This window comes from Schistocerca gregaria, chromosome 4 (genome assembly GCF_023897955.1).
Source record: "Schistocerca gregaria isolate iqSchGreg1 chromosome 4, iqSchGreg1.2, whole genome shotgun sequence".
Lineage (NCBI taxonomy): Eukaryota > Metazoa > Arthropoda > Insecta > Orthoptera > Acrididae > Schistocerca > Schistocerca gregaria.
This window is the reverse complement of record NC_064923.1, coordinates 201591277-201613374: the sequence shown is the minus strand read 5'-3', so window position 1 is coordinate 201613374 and position 22098 is coordinate 201591277. Positions and strand designations below refer to the sequence as shown.

The 22098-nt window shown below is 40.9% G+C and overlaps 1 protein-coding gene across 1 annotated transcript in view; it reads left to right on the top strand.

Annotated features, from left to right (window-relative positions):
• LOC126267011 (breast cancer type 2 susceptibility protein homolog) overlaps positions 1-22098 on the top strand; it is a 222346-nt gene that overhangs the window by 102685 nt on the left and 97563 nt on the right. The window contains exons 6-7 of the mRNA XM_049971781.1: positions 1832-1920; positions 6354-6572. Of these exons, the coding sequence (XP_049827738.1) occupies positions 1832-1920; positions 6354-6572 (308 nt within the window). The remainder of the gene's footprint in view (positions 1-1831; positions 1921-6353; positions 6573-22098) is intronic.

Here is a 22098-nt window from a genome sequence, read left to right as displayed (position 1 = left end):
TAACTTCATGACACAGGCTAATTGTTAATTATTTTTATTTCTCTAAATCTTATTTTACTTTTTTAAAATTCCATCTTCTATTTTCTATGCCCTGGCATGGCTTCAAAACCCTTTACGTCATTTCCTCTGTCCTCACTACCTTCCTGTTTAAGACGTGGAACTCGTAACAAGGAGTGTGACAGTTCATATCTCTGTCCAGTATCCTGGTTTAGGTTCATCTTGATTTCCCTAAATCACTTTGGGTGAATGCCAGGACGGTTCCTATGAAAGGCCACAGCCGATTTCCTTCCCCATATGAGACTTTGCTAAGTGTCTAATGATCTCATTGGTGATGGGATGTTAAGCCCTAATCTTCCTTCCTTCTTCCTCTAAGAAACTAATTTTTTTCCGGTACATCTTTATACTAAATAACCAAACCACTGACCTCCCATGTACTTATCTGTGTCCTGTTTCTCCAGACCTCATCATCCCCTCTCATCAAGAGGGAGGGTGCTATGATTTCAACAGTTAGACGTTTTGTTTTTTGTATTGTTTGATACTAGGTCAACACATTAGCTGCTGAGTGAAAGATCAGTAATAATTTACGGTGATAGATTTATAGATTTGGCAGAGGTGGGGGACTGCACCATTTCACTTTGCGTTTCTAACTTGCTCTTGTTTAACATTTAAGTGTAATATGTTCAAACAGGTGGATGAAGCTTCTATTTTTGTCATCAGCTTTTTACACATTTTAATACAAAAATCTTCTGACACTATTACCTCTGCGTGTGTTTCAGAGGAATTAGAAATAGAGAGACAAAGAAATTCTCTCAGATCTTTCAAATGCATGGGGATAAAATTTCCTTATTCATAATAATGAATTAGGTATAAAAACTGACTCTGTTTTTATTTAATTGGATAGGTAAAAAATCTACTTACCAAGCGACAGCAGAACACACACATAAGGCTGTTGTGATTGGCAAGCTTTCGGAGCTAGTGGGTCCTTCTTCAGGCAGAAGGGTTGAAGGGGAAGGAAGAAGGCTGAAGGAAAAGGACTGGAGAGGTGTAGGAAAAAAGGTAGATTTTGGGAAAGTCACCCAGAACTGCAGGTCAGGGGAGACTTACTGTGCGGGATGAGAAGGAAGTTTGTACTGACTGTCCAGATGCAACAGGCATGGAAGTCTGTCCCACAAACCGATAACTGGCACTTGTACAACACAATGCATCCACATTTGCATGCTTGTACTCAATATTCTGGTGGTTATACAGGTTACTAATGTACTAGCATTTCACATTTGCAATGGCTTATCTCGTGCTCGCATTAACCTGTGATCTTGTAATGCTAATCACGTAAATATGTTGACTAGCCAGATGTATTTCTGCAATTTTATTACTTTACACTAATTATCTTTTGGTATTGCAACTTTTTCCCATCATGCTGTTTGGCATTTTTTACATTAACAAATCATTGCCATAGGGGAAAGAAGGAAAAAGTGCCAGAAAAAAACAATAATAAAAAATAAAATCGACTGACTGATTGGGGATCAGACACCAGAGCTTTAAGTATGAAGTCTGCCACTTACCCACTGTGCAATCGAGCCACATTTTGTGCATCTATCTAAGGATGTTTAAGGATTACGAACAAAGAAGTATCCTACATTTGCTCCGCCTAGCCTGCAACGGTAATACTGGAGATAACTGGAAAGAGTGCATTGTCAGAATGAAACAAGCATATGTGAAATAAGTATTGTCTGTATAATCTAGTAGATTTAAATTTCTTTCTTTATGGTGTCTTGTGAATATAAGCTGCTAATTTGATCTTTTTTTATTATTATTTTTTATTTACTTTCAGCTTCTTCAGTTTGGAGTGAAAAAATCTGTAATAAATGTGACATCCAAAACAGCTGAATTTTTTAAATTTTCTGCTCATGATTTTTACAGGTACGATTATTTATTAATGCTTGTCATGGTTTATTTATTGATTTTGTGTCTTTAATAGATCAGAGACATAAAATAAATGGTAAAATTATGTACATGATTTTGTCCAGTCATCTGATATTTAGTTTTCTTATTCTTCACAGTCCACTTTCTCCCTATACCTTCTTTTTAGTGTACTCATATTCAACATCATCTTATTTGAATTTCCCATTTTTTTGCTGTGGAGGCAACAGCTAGGCAGCTCATGACTTTAGCATGTTACCAGTTTCAATATTTTAAAAATATTAACTTTATTTTGACAGAAGGAAATGCTATTTGTGTTAAATGTTTATTTTGGCAAATACTGATGCAAAATTTAATTGTGTTGTCTACTCCATGCTACAACGTTTCACTAAGGGTTGTAGGCTGCAGCATCCTGTTATCCAAACTGTGTTTTTCATTCAGTGCTACAGCTGGAATGAGAACACAAATGTTCAATAAATTAATTTATCGCAGCTAGAATCAAGATAGCAATAGAAAGATCTAATTATATATTTATACATATAAATAATTTACTATGTGTTGTTAGTTAATTACTATCATTGTTAAACAATGGAGAATCCAGGATGGAATGTAAAAATAGTTGCTACTCGTCATAGCGGAGACGCTGAGTCGCAAATAGGCACAATGTAAAGACTGCCAAAAAGTGAGCTTTTTGGACACACACACACACACACACACACACACACACACACACACACACACACACACAAGACCACAGTCTCTGGCAGCTGAAGCCAGACTCTGGACCCTACACAGCAGCTGTTTATTTTTGTACATTGTGACACTGTGCATTGTTGGGTGTAACATCATAATCCATCATAAGTGAAGTAATGTGTTCCCTGGAATTATGCATTCTAAAGTGGGTATGCAGGTGCATGCCACCTACAGAGAATTTCATAGTCTTCTAGTTAGAGTGAATGAAATAATACCGAATTATTAAAGATAGCAAGAAAATATGAATACCATCTGATAGAACGGGAAAAATTTAAGAGTTCAAATAAATAGAAGACCTGTGAATATCTGGACATTGTAGCACAGCTGACCAATTCCCCTGTAGTACTTCAAATCATCAGGAAGTTTAGAGACTGAGCCAGAAAGTGCCCAGTAACTGTAGATATGAAGACAACCATATCTTTGGATAAACACAGGAAATATCACCCAAACAGAATCATAACTGCACTGTGAAAAAGAATGCTAATTATATTTGGCAATCAGACTAAGACTTCCATCAGACATAAAAAAGAAACTCCTACACATTCTCACAAGATTAACTTACTCACAAATGGTCACTGTTATCTCTGAGTGCTGCAGCCTGGCTTTGATTGCATCTGAGATAAGCAACAATCTCTGCTGGGGTGAGTAGTTAAGGTACAAAAGAGACTTGGGGGGGGGGGGGGGCAGGGAGAGATGGGGATAACAGGGTAGTGATGGGAGACATGCTAGTGCTGCCTTGGAAGGGTACAGGGAGGTGGTGGGGACACTATAGGACTGCTAAGTGTGCAGGACCTACCAGGCTTGCAACTGCCTCTCGTTGTGTCCTGAGATGACAAATATCCTTTTTACCCCTCCCACAGTGGTGTTCTGCTGCCCATACAACCTACAGAATAACTTTTGTCCACTCCTGCTCCCAACCCCTTTCCTCATGTCTCATATCCCTGCAACAGCTCTAGATGTGAGACCTGTTCCACACATCTTACCTATACTACCAACTCCAGTCATTTTGCATGCATTTCCTACCCCATCAAAGGCAGGGTCACTTTTGAAAGCAGTCATTAAATCTGCCAACTTATTAGCAACCACTGTGCTGCTTTCTACACAGCATCACAAATAACAAACTGTCTGTTCACATGAATGGTCACTGTTAAACTTTGGTCAGGAGACAAATGGACGACACAGCTACTAAGCATGCCACCCACCACAGTGTGCTTGTGTCATCTTGATTCTTCCAACCAATGCTAGTGTTTCTGAACTGCACATGTGGATACTATCCCTGCAGTATATTCTTCATTTCTATAACCTCTATGGCTTCAACCTCCATTAATCCTTGTCTCCCACTGCCTAGACATTTCCTGCTCCCACTGCAGTACTATACATGTGTTCTATCCCATCAACTCACCTGCATAGTCTTGTCCCCTTCTCAGCTCCTTACCTCGCATCCCCCTACCCACCCCTTCTCACTCCTCCTGCTCCACAAACACAGCCTGTTAAATACTTAGAATTAATTAAGGGCTGTCTTTGCTAACATGTTTTCGAATAGAGCCAAATAGATCCTTTAAGAATACTATTAGTTGTTCCTCCAATTGTTTACAATTAGTACCGAACTTATATTCCTTTATAAGTAAACAATAGAATTTAAGTTATGAAAAAATTACTGATTTCACCCTGTATTGTATTTTTTATTGGTCCCGTTGTCTACATAGCAGCTTATGCATAAGACATTGGACAAGTCAAGTTATAAATATACAGGCTGAAAGTCATTTCAAGGCATACATATTTAAAGTTACAATAATACACTTTACACGTAAGTATTTATATAACACATTTCATAAATTTAAATATTCTTCAATGGGGTAAAAGCAGTGATGCTGTAAATATGACTTCAGAGATTTTCCAAATGTATTGACCTCAGTGATAGCTTTTATGTTTTCAGGAAGTTTGTTATAAAGCTTAACCACCATATGAAAAGTACCTTTTTGGCACAGTGCTGTGCTGATTTGAGTCATATGTAAGTTACTGTTTTGTCTGGTAAAGTGATCATGTATATCACAGTTTTTTTGCAGTCTCCAGTTCTTTCCTATTACATTTAATTTAAAGAACAAAAGGGTTTCCATAATGTATACATGTGGTAATGGAGGAATACCAGATTTCTTAAACAGGGGTTTACAAGAGTCTCTAGGCTTGCACGCAAACAAGATTCTAAACAAAAGATACTAACTAGGAATAGTCAAAATAAATTATAAAATCAATTACATACATAAAACTATGCACGTGTCTGTGTATGTGTGGATGGATATGTGTGTGTGTGTGTGTGTGTGTGTGTGTGTGTGTGTGCGCGAGTGTATACCTGTCCTTTTTTCCCTTTAAGGTAAGTCTTTCCGCTCCCAGGATTGGAATGACACCTTACCCTCTCCCTTAAAACCCACATCCTTTCGTCTTTCCCTCTCCTTCCCTCTTTCCTGAAGAAGCAACCGTTGGTTGCGAAAGCTTGAATTTTGTGTGTATGTTTGTGTTTGTTTGTGTATCTATCGACCTGCCAGCGCTTTTGCTTGGTAAGTCACATCAACTTTGTTTTTAGATAAACTATGCACAAAATTAGACCTGGTGTTAAATTCTTTAAAAGTGAGGGCCAACCTTTCTTTTTATGAAAATGCAGATTATACTCTCATATTATAATGGTAATTAGTCCAAAATGAATCTTAAGTAGGCAGATGGCAAAACAATGGGGGAAGTAAAATTATCCCAGCTAGCTTTGTCACAACCACCTCCTAAAGTCCCACTGTCTGGCCACAGAGGAGCATTCCCCTCATAACTCAGTGCCACCTAGGACTGGAGGAACTGCATTGCATTCTCCGCCAGGGTTTCAACTACCTCTCGTCATGCCCTGAAATGAGAAATGTCCTGCCCACTGTACTTCCCACCCTTCCCAGAGTGGTATTCTGCCGTTCACCAAACCTACACAATATACTTGTCCATCTTTACAAAACCTCTGCTCTCAATCCCTTACCTCATAGCTCATACCCGTGTAATAGAGCTAGATGCAGGCCCTGTCCCACACATCCTCCCACCACCACCACTACCACCTACCCCAGTCCGGTCACTAACATCACATATCCCATCAAATGCAGGGATAACATTGAAACCAGTCACGTGATCTACAAGCTAAGCTGCAACCACTGTGCTGCATTCTATGTGGGCATGACAACCAAAAAGCTGTCTGTACACATTAATGGCCACCCACAAACTGTGACCAAGAAGCAAGTGGACCACCCTGTAGCTGAACACGCTGCCAAACATGACATCCTTCATTTCAGTGACTGCTTCACAGCCTGTGCCCTATGGATCCTTCCCACCAACACCAGCTTTTCTGAATTGCGCAAAATTATCTTTACCTGTCATTGCTGTGGTGTGTCCACTTCTTTGGATTCTGTTCCAGTGCATACATTTTATTACTGTCAGCTGCTTCTGAGTTAAGATTAACTCTTCATGTTTTTTACTACTTTTGCATACATAATTTCTTCTATTTTTTGAAAGACACAATTTTTAAAAAATAAGTGGAGCTTAGTTTCGATTTACCTTCTTTACTATGTACTTAATTATGTCTTTTGTTTGTGAAATATGTACTTTTAAACTGTTGCTTTAAAGTTTTAGTAATGTTTAACTTTTTTGTCCTCTAGGGAAGAAGACTGTCAAACTCTTCAAGCTACGGATGATACATCTTTGGAATTTGATTTGGATGGGTTTGCTGGTGTGCAAGAAGTGGAACGAGCTTTTGTAACTAGTCCTAATGTGGACAAATCTCTAATACCTGCTGGATGGATTCAGAACCATTATCGCTGGATTGTCTGGAAATTGGCTGCAACAGAGAGGAGCTTTCCCCATATTTTTGCTTCAAGGTATTCATTGAACTTCTTCAGTCTACTTGTCATCCTCCTCCTCCTCCTCCTCCTCCTCCTCCTCCTCCTCCAACAGTATATCGGTATGTAAATTTCCCCTCCTCCCCCCCCTCTCTCTCTCTCTTCCCCCACCTCCCACCCCCCTCTGAGTCTCCTTCCCCACCCTCCCCATCCCCTCACTCTCCACCACCACCACCACCACCACCACCACCACCTTTCGCTTTCTTTCCAGCTTCGTCCATAAAATTGCCCATCATCAGCACTGCAAAAAAATCTTATAAGCATTATACTTTGCAATTTAGATGTTGTTGTTGTGGTCTTCAGTTTGAAGACTGGTTTGGTGCAGCTTTCCACACTACCCTATCATCAGCAAGCCCCTTCATTTCTGAGTAACTACTGCAACCTACATCCATTTGATCCTGCTTACTGTATTTGTCTCATGGTCTCCCTCTACAATTTTTACCCCTCACACATCCTCCAGTACTAACCTGATGATTTCTTGGTATCTCAGAATGTATCCTATCAATCCATCCTCTCATTTACTTAAGTAATGCCATAAATATTTTTCTCCTCAGTTTTATTCAGTACTTCCTCATTACTTATGTGAGTTGTCAGCAATCTTATGTAGCAACATACTCCAAAGGCTTCTATTCTCATTTTGTTAGAACTGCCTATCGTCCATGTTTCACTTCCATACAAAACTACACACCCAACAAAAAACCTTCAGAAGAACTTCCTAATACTTAGACCTATGAGTTTTTTCCACCAAACTCCGATTAGTCACAAAGTTGAAACCACAGCAAAAATTCAAAGAAGCTGTGTGCATTTGTGTCACACAGTGTCTCTAGTGTGTCAGTTGATCGCATCATGTTGCACTTTTCAGATCTGAGTGTGTATGGAGTTCATAAAGATGCTTTAGACCAGTAGAGCGTTTCGCCAAGTGTGAAGCGCCTTCTGAGGGTTCCATCATATTCATGCAGCCCACATAATGCAGCTGTTGTGCATTTCCTTCTTTGTGACAATCACCTACCGTACAGCCCAAAATTAGCTCTCTCTTATCTTAATCTCTTCACTCACCTGAAGTGCTTGCTATAAAAACGGTGTTTTGGCACAGACGGGGAGCTGCAAATCAGTGCAGGGAATTGGTGGAAATTACAATGGGCTACCATCTATGATGAAGATATTGGATAGTTGGTACTGTGCTACGAAAAGTTCCTAAGTTGGAGCGGCAGCTAAGTAGAGAAATAGCTGAGAGATGTAGCTAACTGCTGCAAATAAAAAAAAATTATTTGCAGTGTGGCACTCTGTTTATGCCAATCCACATGTCCACTAGCTTAGAGCCCTTGATGACTCTTACACTTATAACCTTCATGACAACTCCACTTTTACTAAATTGCACCTACACTTGTCTACTATATGCACACTTATCTACAGGATAAGCCATACATGCTTTTTCATGAATTTAAGGACAAAAAACTGGGGTGCGTGGATTATTCAAAAGAAGGTTGGTACTACTATGGCTCCAACAATAGATCTCATTATACTATTGCATTGTTATGGTCTCAGTCTGTGGCATGTCAAAAGCCAAGCCTTAACAACATCTTCAAACATGTTAATTATAGCTACAAGTTCTGGTTATCGCTCGTACATTGCTAAAGAAAAACTGAGCATTATTGAAGAAGCCAAGAACATTGGAAACCGTGCAGCAGGAAGAAAGTACGATGTGAGTGAGAGCTGTATTCATGACTAGCAAAAAAACAAAACGCAGCTTCAAGAAACTAACAGTAATTGCCAAGCATTTCGTGGCCAAAAAGCAAAGCATCCAGACCTCGAAAAAAGGGCTCTGCAATTATGTAGGCGATATGCGACAACATGTATGTGTGCTGATGAATGAAATGTGCCAGCTTAAATCATTCGCTTTAGCCAAAGAACTAGGCATTACCATTTTCAAATCTAGCTAGGGTTGGCTATCAAGATTTTTCATCCAAAATGGATTAGGATTCTGGAGGAAAACTATGATTGCTCAATGGCTTTCAGGCGATTGCGAGGAAAAAATAGTGCATTTTCATCATCATGTGATAAATCAGTGACGCAAACAGTCCTATATATTATTGCAAATTGGTAATACGGATCAAACACCAGTCTCTTTTGAGATGCTGCTCAACAACACCGTGAACAGGAAAGGAGAATCCAGCATCATGATACGAACTGGCGGCAGTGAGAAGCAAAGTTGTACAGTGATGTTGTGCGTAACTGGCGATGGACGAAAGCTACCACTGTATGTGATATTTAAAATGAAAACTACTCTGAAACTAAAAGTGAAAGGCAATCCAAAAGGGTGGATGGACAATGACCTTGTCATTGGGTGACACATGTTTGGCAACATTGTCCTGGTGCGTTACTGAATTTATGTAACATGCTGGTCCTGGACGGCTTCTGCGGACATACAACTAAGGAAGTGCAAGATGAATTACAAAAGGGGGAACAGAATTGGTCACTTATCCCTGGAGGCCTAACATCCATCCTACAACCACTAGATGCATGTACAAATCAGTCATTCAAAGCTGCACTTAAACAGCAATATACGCAATGGATGGCTTACGAAAACCACAAGTTCACACCGAGTGGAAAAATCAAACGGCCGTATTTGTTCCAGATTTGTGAGTGGGTGAAAAGTGCGTGGGACTCCATTCCATTACCACTGGTGGAAAAATTCTTCAAAAAATATGGTATCTGGATGGAACACCCTCTAAGGGAAGATGATGATGACAGCAGTTGTTGTCCCGCTAGTGATGACAATGAACGTGATGATGAATAGAGAGGTAAGGGAGCATGTTGGTCCATATTGACAAAAATATTTTATTGCACATATTAACATTAACTTCTTATACATGGCAATACCTATTTCTCTCTCTCTCTCTCTCTCTCTCTCTCTCTCTCTCTCTCTCTCTCTCTCTCTCTCTCTCTCTCTCTTTGCTATTGTAAGTAGGCCTAGAGTCCTAGCTGGTGAAGATAATGTTACCAGACCAACTGTCTGGCTAATGGGGCAGCAGCAGTGTTGTGTTGATCTCCATTAGCTCCATAACCAGCACTGGCGGTGCTGAATCAAAGGGAGATGCGGACAGCAGTGGCTGCAAGATCTGAGGCAGGACCACACAACCAACATGCACATATTTGGTTTAATGCTGACTGTGCACACGCAAAGGACCAGGAATGTCAAAAAGAGAACAACTCAGAATGTTAATAATGGTGCTGCATTCCCATCTCCTGCAGGTGCTGAACATGCTTGGGGGGGGGGGGGGGGTGAAATGACATTGTTAATTTTGTACAGAGTATGTGGTAATTGACTGAGCACTGAGGTGGATGCAGTAGGTGAAGCAAATTTCTATGGCATCGATCATGGAGCATCTCCACAGGTGTTGGCTGTCCCTCGCTGGGAACAAGAGAATGCTAAGAATGTTTGGAGAGCCTGTTCCTGACCATGGGAAGCATGAAGTCTGTTTGTGCGCTGCTTAGTGCATACAAAACGTACCATGTAGGCATCACAAAAGTGGTGATTTCACTTGACACGAACTGTGGTCCATTGTCAGAGACAGTTACTTCAGGAAGACCCGCCATACAAAAAACTGATGTCAGCACTTTGACAGTTTGAGAAGCAGTTGTTTGACTACACTTGTACAACAAATAGGAATCTGCTAAATGCATCAACTACTATTAACCATTGAATGTTCCAAAATGGACCAGCATAATCGATGTGTAGCCTCTATCCTCGGGTGGTAGGTTTAGAACATTCACAGAATTTCTGGGGTGGTGCATCTTGATGCTCCATACAGGCATGGCAGCTAGCAGTCATCTTTTCTGTCTGGGAGTCCCTCCTGGCCCAATGGTCAATGATTGGGCTTTCTTCATAGTCTGAAAAACTTCAAACTAGCTGCCACTAGGTTAATTTGTCCATCAAAATATCTATCAAGGGTAGCAACTCTTGATATGAAACACTTTCAGGTCGGGTTGTTGGAAATCAGTTACATCACAGGCAATAAATGTCCGCTCCTACTGTTGACAAAAAATGTGCATGCCAATGCATACCTTGGATGTGACCCACAGCAAAGTGTGCTTGCAGCTGTGCTATATACTGTGCCTTTTCTTCGTTCTGTGCCTTAAACTGCCTGAACTATGAGGCACATGTAGGTGTTGATTGCTGCAATATGTGCTGGAGTGGCAGCAAGTGATGACAACGTCTTAGTTTGAAATTCCAGTAAATTGGTCATGCCTTCCATCAGTTGCTGTATCTGCTGTGCCTGAAACTGAACAACATGTGTTACTGACATTTCTTGTGTGGCCACAGTTCACTAAGCAAAATGTAACAAAGCTGTCCCAACCTTAAATACCTTAGCAAATACATGAGGAAAAAAGACAACACACTAAAATAGAAAGTGACAAGTGCAGCAGTGAAAACAAACTACAACACAATCACACCTCTATCAGGACTCTGTGAAAAGGAAACACTTAAAAATAGTGCACTGTAACAATTGTTAGGCATGGCACTGGATCTGAAATAAACCTGAATTATGCTGTGCTTGGGGTAAATGCACTAAAGGTCTCTCACAAATGTAACTGCATATTTATTGTAAAACTGACTCTGCCACAATCCTCGCTCAGTAATGAACGGGACCTCCCACAATCTGCATCACCAATGAAATGACCAGGTGATCACGTTGCCAAAGTACTTGTGTCCCATCAGGAGGGTGCATGGGTTATGAGGCAGAATAAAAGGAATGAGAGAACACAAGCTCTGAGAAATTATTATATTATTCATAACTTCAATTAATGACTCCATGGTGAATTGCAGGTACAATTCCTTGACAGAGCTGTGAGAAGTCAAACACTTCGACTGTCCACAATGGAGATAAAAATGTAAGTCTCGAGATCAGTCATGAAGTATTACTTATGTAAAGAAAGTTTCAACTACATTACGTCAACCCTAGAGTGATCTAGACTGGAGCTACACAACAATTTAGCAAGAACTCGTCTGCCACTCCAGAACTGAGCACAATCTGCAGTCAGGTGCTCTCTTTATCGTAGTGACCCATAGCACTTCCAGTGATACCTCGGCTCAGAGGATGTGGCATTTGTGCAGCTAGTGGTTGGACTGCGCTGGTCACTGTCTCTTCCACTGTTAGATAACCACAGAACTTCCAATGGCAACCTCTGAGCCTGAACAATTGCCCCCAAGTTGTATCAACTGACTATGATACCACACTTCTGGTACCACTAACTGAACCCCCTACCCTGTTCCACATGAGAATGGCACATGTGAAGAAGGATAGTCAGTAAGCCTCAGTATTGTCTCTAATTTCTTGAATTTTCTTACTGTTATAGCGGCACTACCATTTGGGATAGGAAAGGTCAGTTTTGATGTAATATTTCTGACCGTGCAAGTTACAGCCAGGTGCAGGCCTGTTTACAGTGACTTATGCTCACCAGCAGTTGCGAAGTAAAATAGAGACCATAGGGGCGTAGAACTGCTGGGAAAGATACACGCATCAGTTTGCATGGCACAAGTCACAAGGAGAAAGAGTCCACTGGCCAACCTAAGTGTTATGAGTACGTGACGCGGAATGGCGCGTTTAGCAAAACAGAGGCGCACAGCTGCATGTAAATACTTGCTGGTTCACTAACAAAGCATTCAAGTGTGACAGCTCTCCTAGACGGCGGGTCATGTCACACCACCAGCTACACGCACCAGTAAATGGGGTGCCAGCTTTCCAATCTACGGCAGGTCACTGGTTTGACCCTCTGAGGCCAAAGCAGGGTCCGCAGCCAGCCAGTGGTGGGCCACACCATGGCTCGGTACCGCGGGAAGTCTTGTTGGCTCCCAACAAACACTGGAGGCATCCCGAGGCAAGGGCCGCAGATTTGGCTGTCAGATCGCAGGCACTTGTTGTCGCCATGAACCTGACCACGATGGCGAAGAAGCATGCAGCGGGCCGCTCTATGGCTTCCTGTGAGCGGCATTAAGACAACAGGGACAGAGACTGCTGAGTCGACTGCAGACGCATCCTGACATCGCCACAACTCCATGGCCATACAAGGCCGACACACAGGAGTTCGCAGCACGGATTGCTGAGGCAGCCATTCCGTGCCAAGCCATTTTGCAGACAGTGGAGTGGTGTCCTCAGGATTGCAAGACCCAGTGACGCAGACCAAGAGGACCGGGGGCACTGTAGCTGGAAATTATAAATCACTTGGGAAACTCGGACGAGTCTTAATACGATGCCTTCTACCTCTTCCTGCTGCATTTGGTGTTGTTACATTCGGTGTCAGAAGTTGCTACTAAATTTGGTGTCAGAATAGTGGTCGTAGTCTGTACATTATGACGTTCGAGTCCACCGCCTGTGTTACAGTCACAAAATGTGGCGATTGTTGACCAGTTTTTTGTTTTGAGTGTTGGATCTCTCTCTCTCTCTCTCTCTCTCTCTCTCTTTCTTCTTCTTCTTCTTCTTCTTCTTCCCTCTCCCCCCCTCGCCCCCCCTGGGAGGCCATTTTAGGTGTTTTGCGTAGGCGTATTATTTTCTTTTTTGACAGAATAAGTATTAATGTGTTTGGGGCAGTAAGATGTTGTTCTTCATGGCATTTGATTACTTTATTATGGGTGTATGATGATACTGAGTATGATGATAGGGAGCTGTAGGAAGTCAGATTATTCTTGTACTTAAATGTTTTGTTTTGGGACTAACTGGGAATGAAAGCAACACAATGGCAGAGTCAAGGACGCAAGGTGTGTCGGAACCAGAAGCGGTACGGATTTTGTTGGAAAAGGTAGCACAATTGACAGCAGACAATATGCAGTTGAGATGTGAATTAACATCTAGAAGTGAGTGGGAAACCGCATCGGATCAGTTGTTTTTGCCTAGGGTGCCGCAACAGGAGATTGATCCAGCTGCTGCGAGTTTGATTATTCCATTTTCTGGCAAGGCATCTGAGAATGTGGGTTCGTTTGTGGAGGACTTGGACACTTCAGCTGTGATGAATGGTTGGTCTGATGAACAGTTGTTACAATTAGCCAAGATTACATTGACGGGCGAAGCGAAGACATATGTAAGGTGTTGTGAGGCCTTAAGGAAGGCAGGACAGTTCAAGCAGTTGAAGGAGGAGCTTTTACAAAGATACAAGAAACAGAATAGCGCTCGGTACTTTAGGGAGAGGTTGAGTACAATGACGAAGAGACAGGAGGAGACGGTAGAGAAATTTGCAGACAGAATAAGAGAAATTAACGAGTACACTTATGAGTTGGGTCAGAGTGATGAAGCGAATGGTGTTCAGTTGCAGGAAGCCGAGCAAAGGGCACTTGACGTATTGTTGAGGGGTTACTGATGCATATATTGCCAAAAGTGCGTGAAGGGACTCCGAAAAATTTGTATTCGGCCATTCACCTGGCAATCCAATGTGAGGAAATAGATGTGGCAATGAGGGTTCGTGATAGACAAACAGTGTTAACATCGGGTATAAAATGTTATAAATGTGGTCGTACGGGACTTGTTATAGGTTGCATGGAGTGGGAGATAAGGATGTTACAGCTTTGGGGTCAGTGACAGTTGACTTTAGCATAGGGAAAGTCCGATTTGATGCATGAATGGAGGTAGTACCAAGGGTAAGCGAGGGCTACGACGTGATCCTAGGAGTAGATTTCTTGTGTCAACATCATGTCAAAATTGACCTTGGACAACAAACTGTGGAACTTGGTGGAATGTTATTTCAGCTAGGGGAAACTGTTGTCGGTGTAGAGCTGTCGCAAGGGGCGTTCTACACAATGAGCAAACCAATTGAACTGCATACATTAGCATTAAAGCTTAACTCTCTCTCTCTCTCTCTCTCTCTCTCTCTCTCTCTCGCGTGTGTGTGTGTGTGTGTGTGTGTGTGTGTGTGTGTGTGTGTGTGTGTGGTGGCTCCGGGAAGTCGCTTTGGGTAAGTGTGGAGTCAAATCTACCTGTGGGTACAGTATTTGTTATTGAACCATTGGAGGATAATGAAGTTTTGGATCCATTGGGTTGTTTTGTGAAACATAGTATTGTACGTGTACAAGAGGTGAACGACGGGTGAGTAGTTCCTGTGAATGTGGATAATTTTAGTGCTGTAGGCACAAATTTGAGAAAAGAAGTTTTAGTAGCAAATTTGGATGTGCCAGATGATGTAGACTGGTGTTCATGAGGTAGGCAAAGTGATCAACCACTAACTGCCGATAGAACTGCATTTCATGACAAAATCAAGCATTTGAAAAGAAGAGAAAACATACGGAAGAATTATTGTGGGAATTTAAGGATTTGTTTTTTCCACAAGGGCCATTGCCAGCAACTCCATTAGCTCATCATAGGATACCAACAGGAAATGAAGCACCTGTTTACCGTAAACCATACAGAATACAGAGGTATTTGTAGCCGATTGTGGAGGATTTCGTAGATCAACAGCTTGTGGACGGTATTATAGAGCATAGTAATAGTTGCTTGGGACCGGGCATTGTCATTGTGCCTAAAAAATCTCTGGATGGAACTAAGAAACACAGGTTCTTTTTGGACTACCGATACCTCAATAAGAAGACAATAATGGACGCATACATCATTCCAAACATATTGGAGAGTTTGGATCACTTACAACAGTGCCAGTACTTTTCTACGATGGATTTGACGAGTGGTAATCATCAGTTAGAGGTGGCGCCAGAGGATCATCCAAAACTGTGTTCCCTACTCCTGGAGGCAATTACCGGTACATCAGAATGCCATTCGGTTTGAAAAACGCTCCAGCAACTATTCAGAGGTGACCAGACAATGCATTGAGGTGTTTGAAACCTCAGCAGTGTCTTGTCTATTTGGATGACATTATAGTATTTTCAAGTAGTATGGAGCAACATAGACAGCGGTTAAGGGAAGTCTGTATGAGGTTAAGAGTGCAGCTCATTTGACGTTGAGCCTGGAGAAGTGTCATTTTGTATTGTTGTTGTTGTTGTAGTTGTTGTTGTTGTTGTTGTTGTCTTCAGTCCAGAGACTGGTTTGATGCATCTCTCCATGCTACTCTATCCTGTGCAATCTTCTTCATCTCCCAGTACCTGCTGCAACCTACATCCTTCTGAATCAGTTTAGTGTATTCATCTCTTGGTCTCCCTCTATGATTTTTACCCTCCATGCTGCCCTCCAATACTAAGTTGGTGATCCCTTGATGCCTCAGAATATGCCCTACCAACCGATCCCTTCTTCTAGTCAAGTTGTGCCACAAACTCCTCTTCTCCCCAATTCTATTCAATACCTCCTCATTAGTTATGTGATCTACCCATCTGATCTTCAGTATTCTTCTGTAGCACCACATTTCAAAAGCTTCTATTCTCTTCTTGTCTAAACTTTTTACTGTCCATGTTTCATTTTCATACATGGCTACACTCCATACAAATACTTTCAGAAACGACTTCCTGACACTTAAATCTATACCCGATGTTAACAAATTTCTCTTCTTCAGAAATGCTTTCCTTGCCATTGCCAGTCTACATTTTATATCCTCTCTACTTAGACCATCGTCAGTTATTTTGCTCCCCAAATAGCAAAACTCCTTTACTAATTTGTGTCTCATTTCCTAATCTAATTCCCTCAGCATCACCAGAGTTAATTCGACTACATTCCATTATCCTCATTTTGCTTTTGTTGATGATCATCTTATATCCTCCTTTCAAGATACTGTCCATTCCATTCAACTGCTCTTCCAAGTCCTTTGCTGTCTCTGGCAGAATTACAATGTCATGGGTGAACCTCAAAGTTTTTATTTCTTCTCCATGGATTTCAATTCCTACTCCAAAGTTTTCTTTTGTTTCCTTTACTGCTTGCTCAATACATGGATTGAATAAAATTGGGGAGAGGCTACAACCCAGTCTCACTCCCTTCCCAAGCACTGCTTCCCTTTCATACCCCTCGACTCATGTGACTGTCATCTGCTTTCAGTACAAATTGTGAATAGCCTTTTGCTCCCTGTATTTTACCTCTGCCACCTTTAAAATTTGAAAGAGAGTATTCCAGTCAACATTGTCAAAAACTTTCTCTAAGTCTACAAATTCTCGAAATGTAGGTTTGCCTTTCCTTAATCTATTTTCTAAGATAAGTAGTAGAGTCAGTATTACCTAATGTGTTCCAACATTTCTACGGAATCCAAACTGATCTCCCCAGAGGTCGGCTTCTACCAGTTTTTCCATTTGTCTGTAAAGAATTCGTGTTAGTATTTTGCAACTGTGACTTATTAAACTGATTGTTCAGTAATTTTCACATCTCTCAACCCCTGCTTTCTTTGGGATTGGAATTATTATATTCTTCTTGAAGTCTGAGGGTATTTCCCCTGTCTCATACATCTTGCTCACCAGATGGTGGTAGACTTTTGTCAGGACTGGCTCTCCCAAGGCTGTCAGTAGTTGTAATGGAATGTTATCTACTCCCGGGCCCTTTTTTCGACTCAGGTCTTTCAGTGCTCTGTCAAACTCTTCACGCAGTATCATATCTTCCATTTCATATTGATCTACATCCTCTTCCGTTTCCATAATATTGTCCCCAAGTACATTAGCCTTGTATAGACCCTCTATATACTCCTTCCACCTTTCTGCTTTCCCTTCTTTGCTTAGAACTGGGTTTTATCTGAGCTCTTGATATACATGCAAGTGCTTCTCCTTTCTCCAAAGGCTCTTTAGTTTTCCTGTAGGCAGTATCTATTTTACCCCTAGTGAGATAAGCCTCTACATCCTTACATTTGTCCTCTAGCTGTCCCTGCTTAGCCATTTTGCACTTTGTGTCGATCTCATTTTTGAGACGTTTGTATTCCTTATTGCGTGCTTCATTTACTGTATTTTTATATTTTCTCCTTTCATCAATTAAATTCAATATTTCTTCTGTTACCCAAGGATTTCTACTAGCCCTCATCTTTTTACCTACTTGATCATCTGCTGCCTTCACTACTTCATCCCTCAAAGCTACCCATTCTTCTTCTACTGTATTTCTTTCCCCCATTCCTGTCAGTTGTTCCCTTATGCTCTCCCTGAAACTCTGTACAACCTCTGGTTTAGTCAGTTTATGCAGGTCCCATCTCCTTAAATTCACACCTTTTTGCAGTTTCTTCAGTTTTAATCTACAGTTCATAGCCCATAGATTGTGGTCAGAGTCCACATCTGCCCCTGTTGACATATCATGCTGTGTTGAAGCGGTTGTTGGGGTTGAAGAATCTGTCCACTAGACTCGCTAGATGGGTGGTGAGGCTTAGTGAATTTGACTACAAGGTGGTGCACAAGCCTGGGAAGAAGCTGGCTAGAAAGGTGGCAAAAGTAGAAGTCATAGGTTATGACCTACTGATATGGCAAGAATTACAGCGCGTGGATAACTATTGTAAATTGTATCGGACACAGCCACAATTTAATATGTTCCATGGTCTTCTGTGCAGGGAAACGAAGTTAGGACCAAGGGCAGTAGTTGCAGGGAAGCTGAGGGATGGGGTTTTATAGGAAGCACATGATCACATCTTATCTGGTCATGGAGGGTGTAGAGCGATGAATAGGAGAGTGGTGGAGAGGTGTTGGTGGAGAGGTAGGAAAGTAGATCGGAAACAGATACAGCTATAACGATTGCCGGAAGCAACATGTCCATTCTCTGTGTTGAGGACTGATGTCTTAGGGCCTTTCAGGCGAACACCATCAGGGAACAGATTCATTCTGAGAATAATAACCCATTTTTCAAGGTATGTGGAGATGCTGGCTATGCCAAATCAACAGGCAGCAATGGTCGCACAAGCATTAGTAACAACTGGATTTTGAAGTTTGGTGTACCGGAGACAATAATTAATGACCAAGGTACTAACTTCATGTCAGATTTAATGAAGGAACTGTGTAAATTGTTGAACGTAAAGAAGTTGAGGACGAGCACATTGCATCCACAGGCCAACAGAAGGTCAGAACGGGTACACAGAACAATTGGGAATATGCTGAGTTTTTATCTGAATTCTCATCACTATCAGTGGGACGAGTATTTGAAGCATATTGTCTGCGCATATAATGCAAAAATCCATACAAATACTGGTTTGTCTCCATATGAGGTAGTGTATGGGCAAAAATAGCTGTCGCAACCGCAGCAGCAAACGCGAAACAATACATGGCAAAATGTTTATATTCGTATATTCTAATGGTGAAGAGAATACTGCATGTGATTCACAATTCATAAAAGTTCCTATTAGCAACCATCTCTTGTCACAAGTAGGAAAAAATTCAGAACATAGAGTTGGCGATATTGACAAACATCCCAAACAGTCTTGCCAGTCGGATTTTTGTAGTACATTGAAAGGCTGCTACATTCGAAGATGAACAATACGGAATTTGTATTTACTTCATTGGATAATGTATGAAAATGCAGTGGTCGAAACGCGTTGCAGAGAAAAATCTCGTCTTCCACCTTAATTTATTTACTGGTTTTGGGGCCAGTATTTATCTTTGTGCCTGCAAAGCAAGCCTCTGTAGCGCTACATATATTCGACGGCCTGAAGTTAATTGTGGCAGCACCTACCAACATTTTACAGAACTTCCGGTTACTTTGCACTTGATTCTAAGCCGCAGGCGGCTTTTTGGATTACAAAAACTGGAAAAAAAGTGCGACTTAGATTCGAGTAAATACGGTACATAAGTTACCCAAAAACGTTATCTCATGCAACATCAAGAAATGCAAGTATGTAAACTGAAGAAGGTGTTGACTGTTGTCAGTATTGTCGCAGAAGAAGATGTGGTGTAGTGGTTGTGATACTAGACTGTTGTGTGGAGGGTCATGAGTTCAATACTCACCTGAACCGTTAAATTTTTAATTTATATATTCGGTTTGCGTACATTCTAAAAGTATCCACAAATGTCAAGACTCATTGTACTGGAATGTTTTGTAACTGTATATATACCGTATGTGTTCTGGCCAGAGGCAGTTCCCTCCGTGCTCATGTATGCGCAAGTTCTGAATAAACCTTTGTTCAGTGAAGTTAGTGTTCCTCATTCACCTAATTACACCTTATTCTACATTAAATATTCTAATAGTACAAGTATTTGTATTTTCATCGTTCGAGAGTCCTTCAGTGGGAGCTTCATATCTAGCTCCCCTTCCCTGTGATAGTGATTGGTGAGGATGACAAATTCCAGTTGCAATCAATAATGTTCATACAGAAATTCATAGTTTGACTGAAACTGAATAAAATGCTTGTTTCTTAAGAAATTGTGTCTGAAAATATGAAATGAAAATTGAAAGCTCCATCATTGTTGATGTCTGAAGTTCAAGCAGTGAAACTGACAGATTTATTTCACTGTGAACCATTTGTTTTCCCCCCTGCAAATGAATTCCATCAAAATTTCTGATGGACCTTCATGCTTTTTAGTGCTTAGTCTTCCAATAAACATCTGCTGCCCTTAGCTAAGTGGTCAGCACAGCTGACTGCCAAGTGGAGGACCCAGGTTAAATTTCTGAGATTTTTCCTTGGTGGAAGGACTGGAATGGGGTCCACTCACCCCCGTAATGCCAGTTGTAGAGCTACTTGCGTGAGAAGTACCAGCTCTGAAGTATGTAAAGCCAATAACAACTCGGAGAGCAGTGCCCTGACCCCACACCCCTCCATAGTACATCCAAAGGTTACCATTGGCGGAGGTTGAGACAGTGGTCCGTCAGTCCCAACTGGCCTTTCTGAGGCCAGAAAGTTGGAGCTTTTCTTTGACTTGCTTCCAGTAAACAAACATGTAGCTTATTGACCTCGGAATAAGTATTTATGAACAAATTTTGTGAACTGCTCTACGCGAGGCTCCTGTGCACGTCAGCTCCACAACCTTTACATTTATTTATTTCCACGTCTTGTTCCATACGACCAAACTGAGGAGCAAATCTCCTAGGTCATGGAATGTGTCAGTACATGAAATTACAGGGTAAAAGTAATAACAGATTAAATAAAATGTTTATGAACCCAGAAAAGTCAAGCCATATGTTTAAGTAAAAGCAATCAACACCGTAACATAAGAATTAACTTAATTTTTTCAAGGAACTCCTCAACAGAATAGAAGGATTGACCCATGAGGAAACTCTTCAGTTTCGATTTGAAAGTGCATGGATTACTTCAAAGATTTTTGAATTCTTGTGGTAGCTTATTGAAAATGGATGCAACAGTATACTGAACACCATTCTGCACAAGAGTTAAGGAAGAGTGATGCAAATGCAGATTGGATTTCTGCCGAGTATTAACTGAATGAAAGCTGCTAATTCTTGAGAATAAACTGATGTTGTTAACAAGAAACAACCATAAAGAAAATATATATATTGATAGGGCAATGTCAAAATACCCAGACTAGTGAACAGGGGTCGACAAGAGGTTCGCGAACTTACACCACTTATTGCCCGAACCGCCTATTTCTGAGCCAACAATATCCTTTTAGAATGGGAACAGTTACTCCAAAACATAATACCATATGAAAATAAGCAAAGTAGCCTAATTTTTGTGTTGAACAATCACTTACTTCAGATATCGTTCGAATAGTAAAAATGGCAACATTAAGTCTTTGAACAAGATCCTAAACATGGGCTTTCCATGACAGTTTACTATCTATCTGGACACACAGAAATTTGAACTGTTCAGTTTCACTAATCATATGTCCATTCTGTATAATTAGAACGTCTGGTTTAGTTGAATTGTGTGTTAGAAACTGTAAAAACTGAGTCTTATTGTGATTTAGTGTTAGTTTATTTTCTAAAAGCCATGGACTTATGTCATGAACTGCACTATTTGAAACCGGGCCAGTATTGCAAACAACATCCTTTACGACTAAGCTAGTGTCATCAGCAAACAAAAATATTTTAGTGTTACCCATAATACTAGAGGGCATATCATTTACGTTAATAAGGAACGAGAGTGGCCCCAACACTGATCCCTGGGGCAGCCCCCATTTGACCGTACTCCACTCAGACCTCGCATCACAGCCATTCACAACAATGTGAATAATGACGTTTTTGCTGTCTGTTGTTAAATTAAGAGGTGAACCAATTGTGAGCTACTCCCAGTGTTCCATAATGGTCCAACTTATGGAGCAGTATTGTGTGATCAACACAATCAAACATTTTAGTTAAATAAAAAAATGTGCCTAGCGTTCTAATCCTTTTGTTTAACCCATCCAGTACCTCACAGAGAAAAGCGAATATATCATTTTCAGTTGTTAAATGACTTTTAAAGCCGAATTGTAAATTTGATAGCAAATTATGCGATATAAAATGATCAATTATCCTTACATACACAGCCTTTTCAATAACTTTAGCAAACATTGATGGCATAGAAGTAGGTCAAAATTGTCTACATTATCTCTTTCTCCTTTTTTATAAAGTGGCTTTACTACTGAGTACTTTAAACATTCAGGAAACTGAGCATTCCTAAAGGAAAAGTTACAAATATGGCTAAGTACAGGGCTAACATGTGCAGCACAGTACTTTAGTATTCTGCTAGACACTCCATC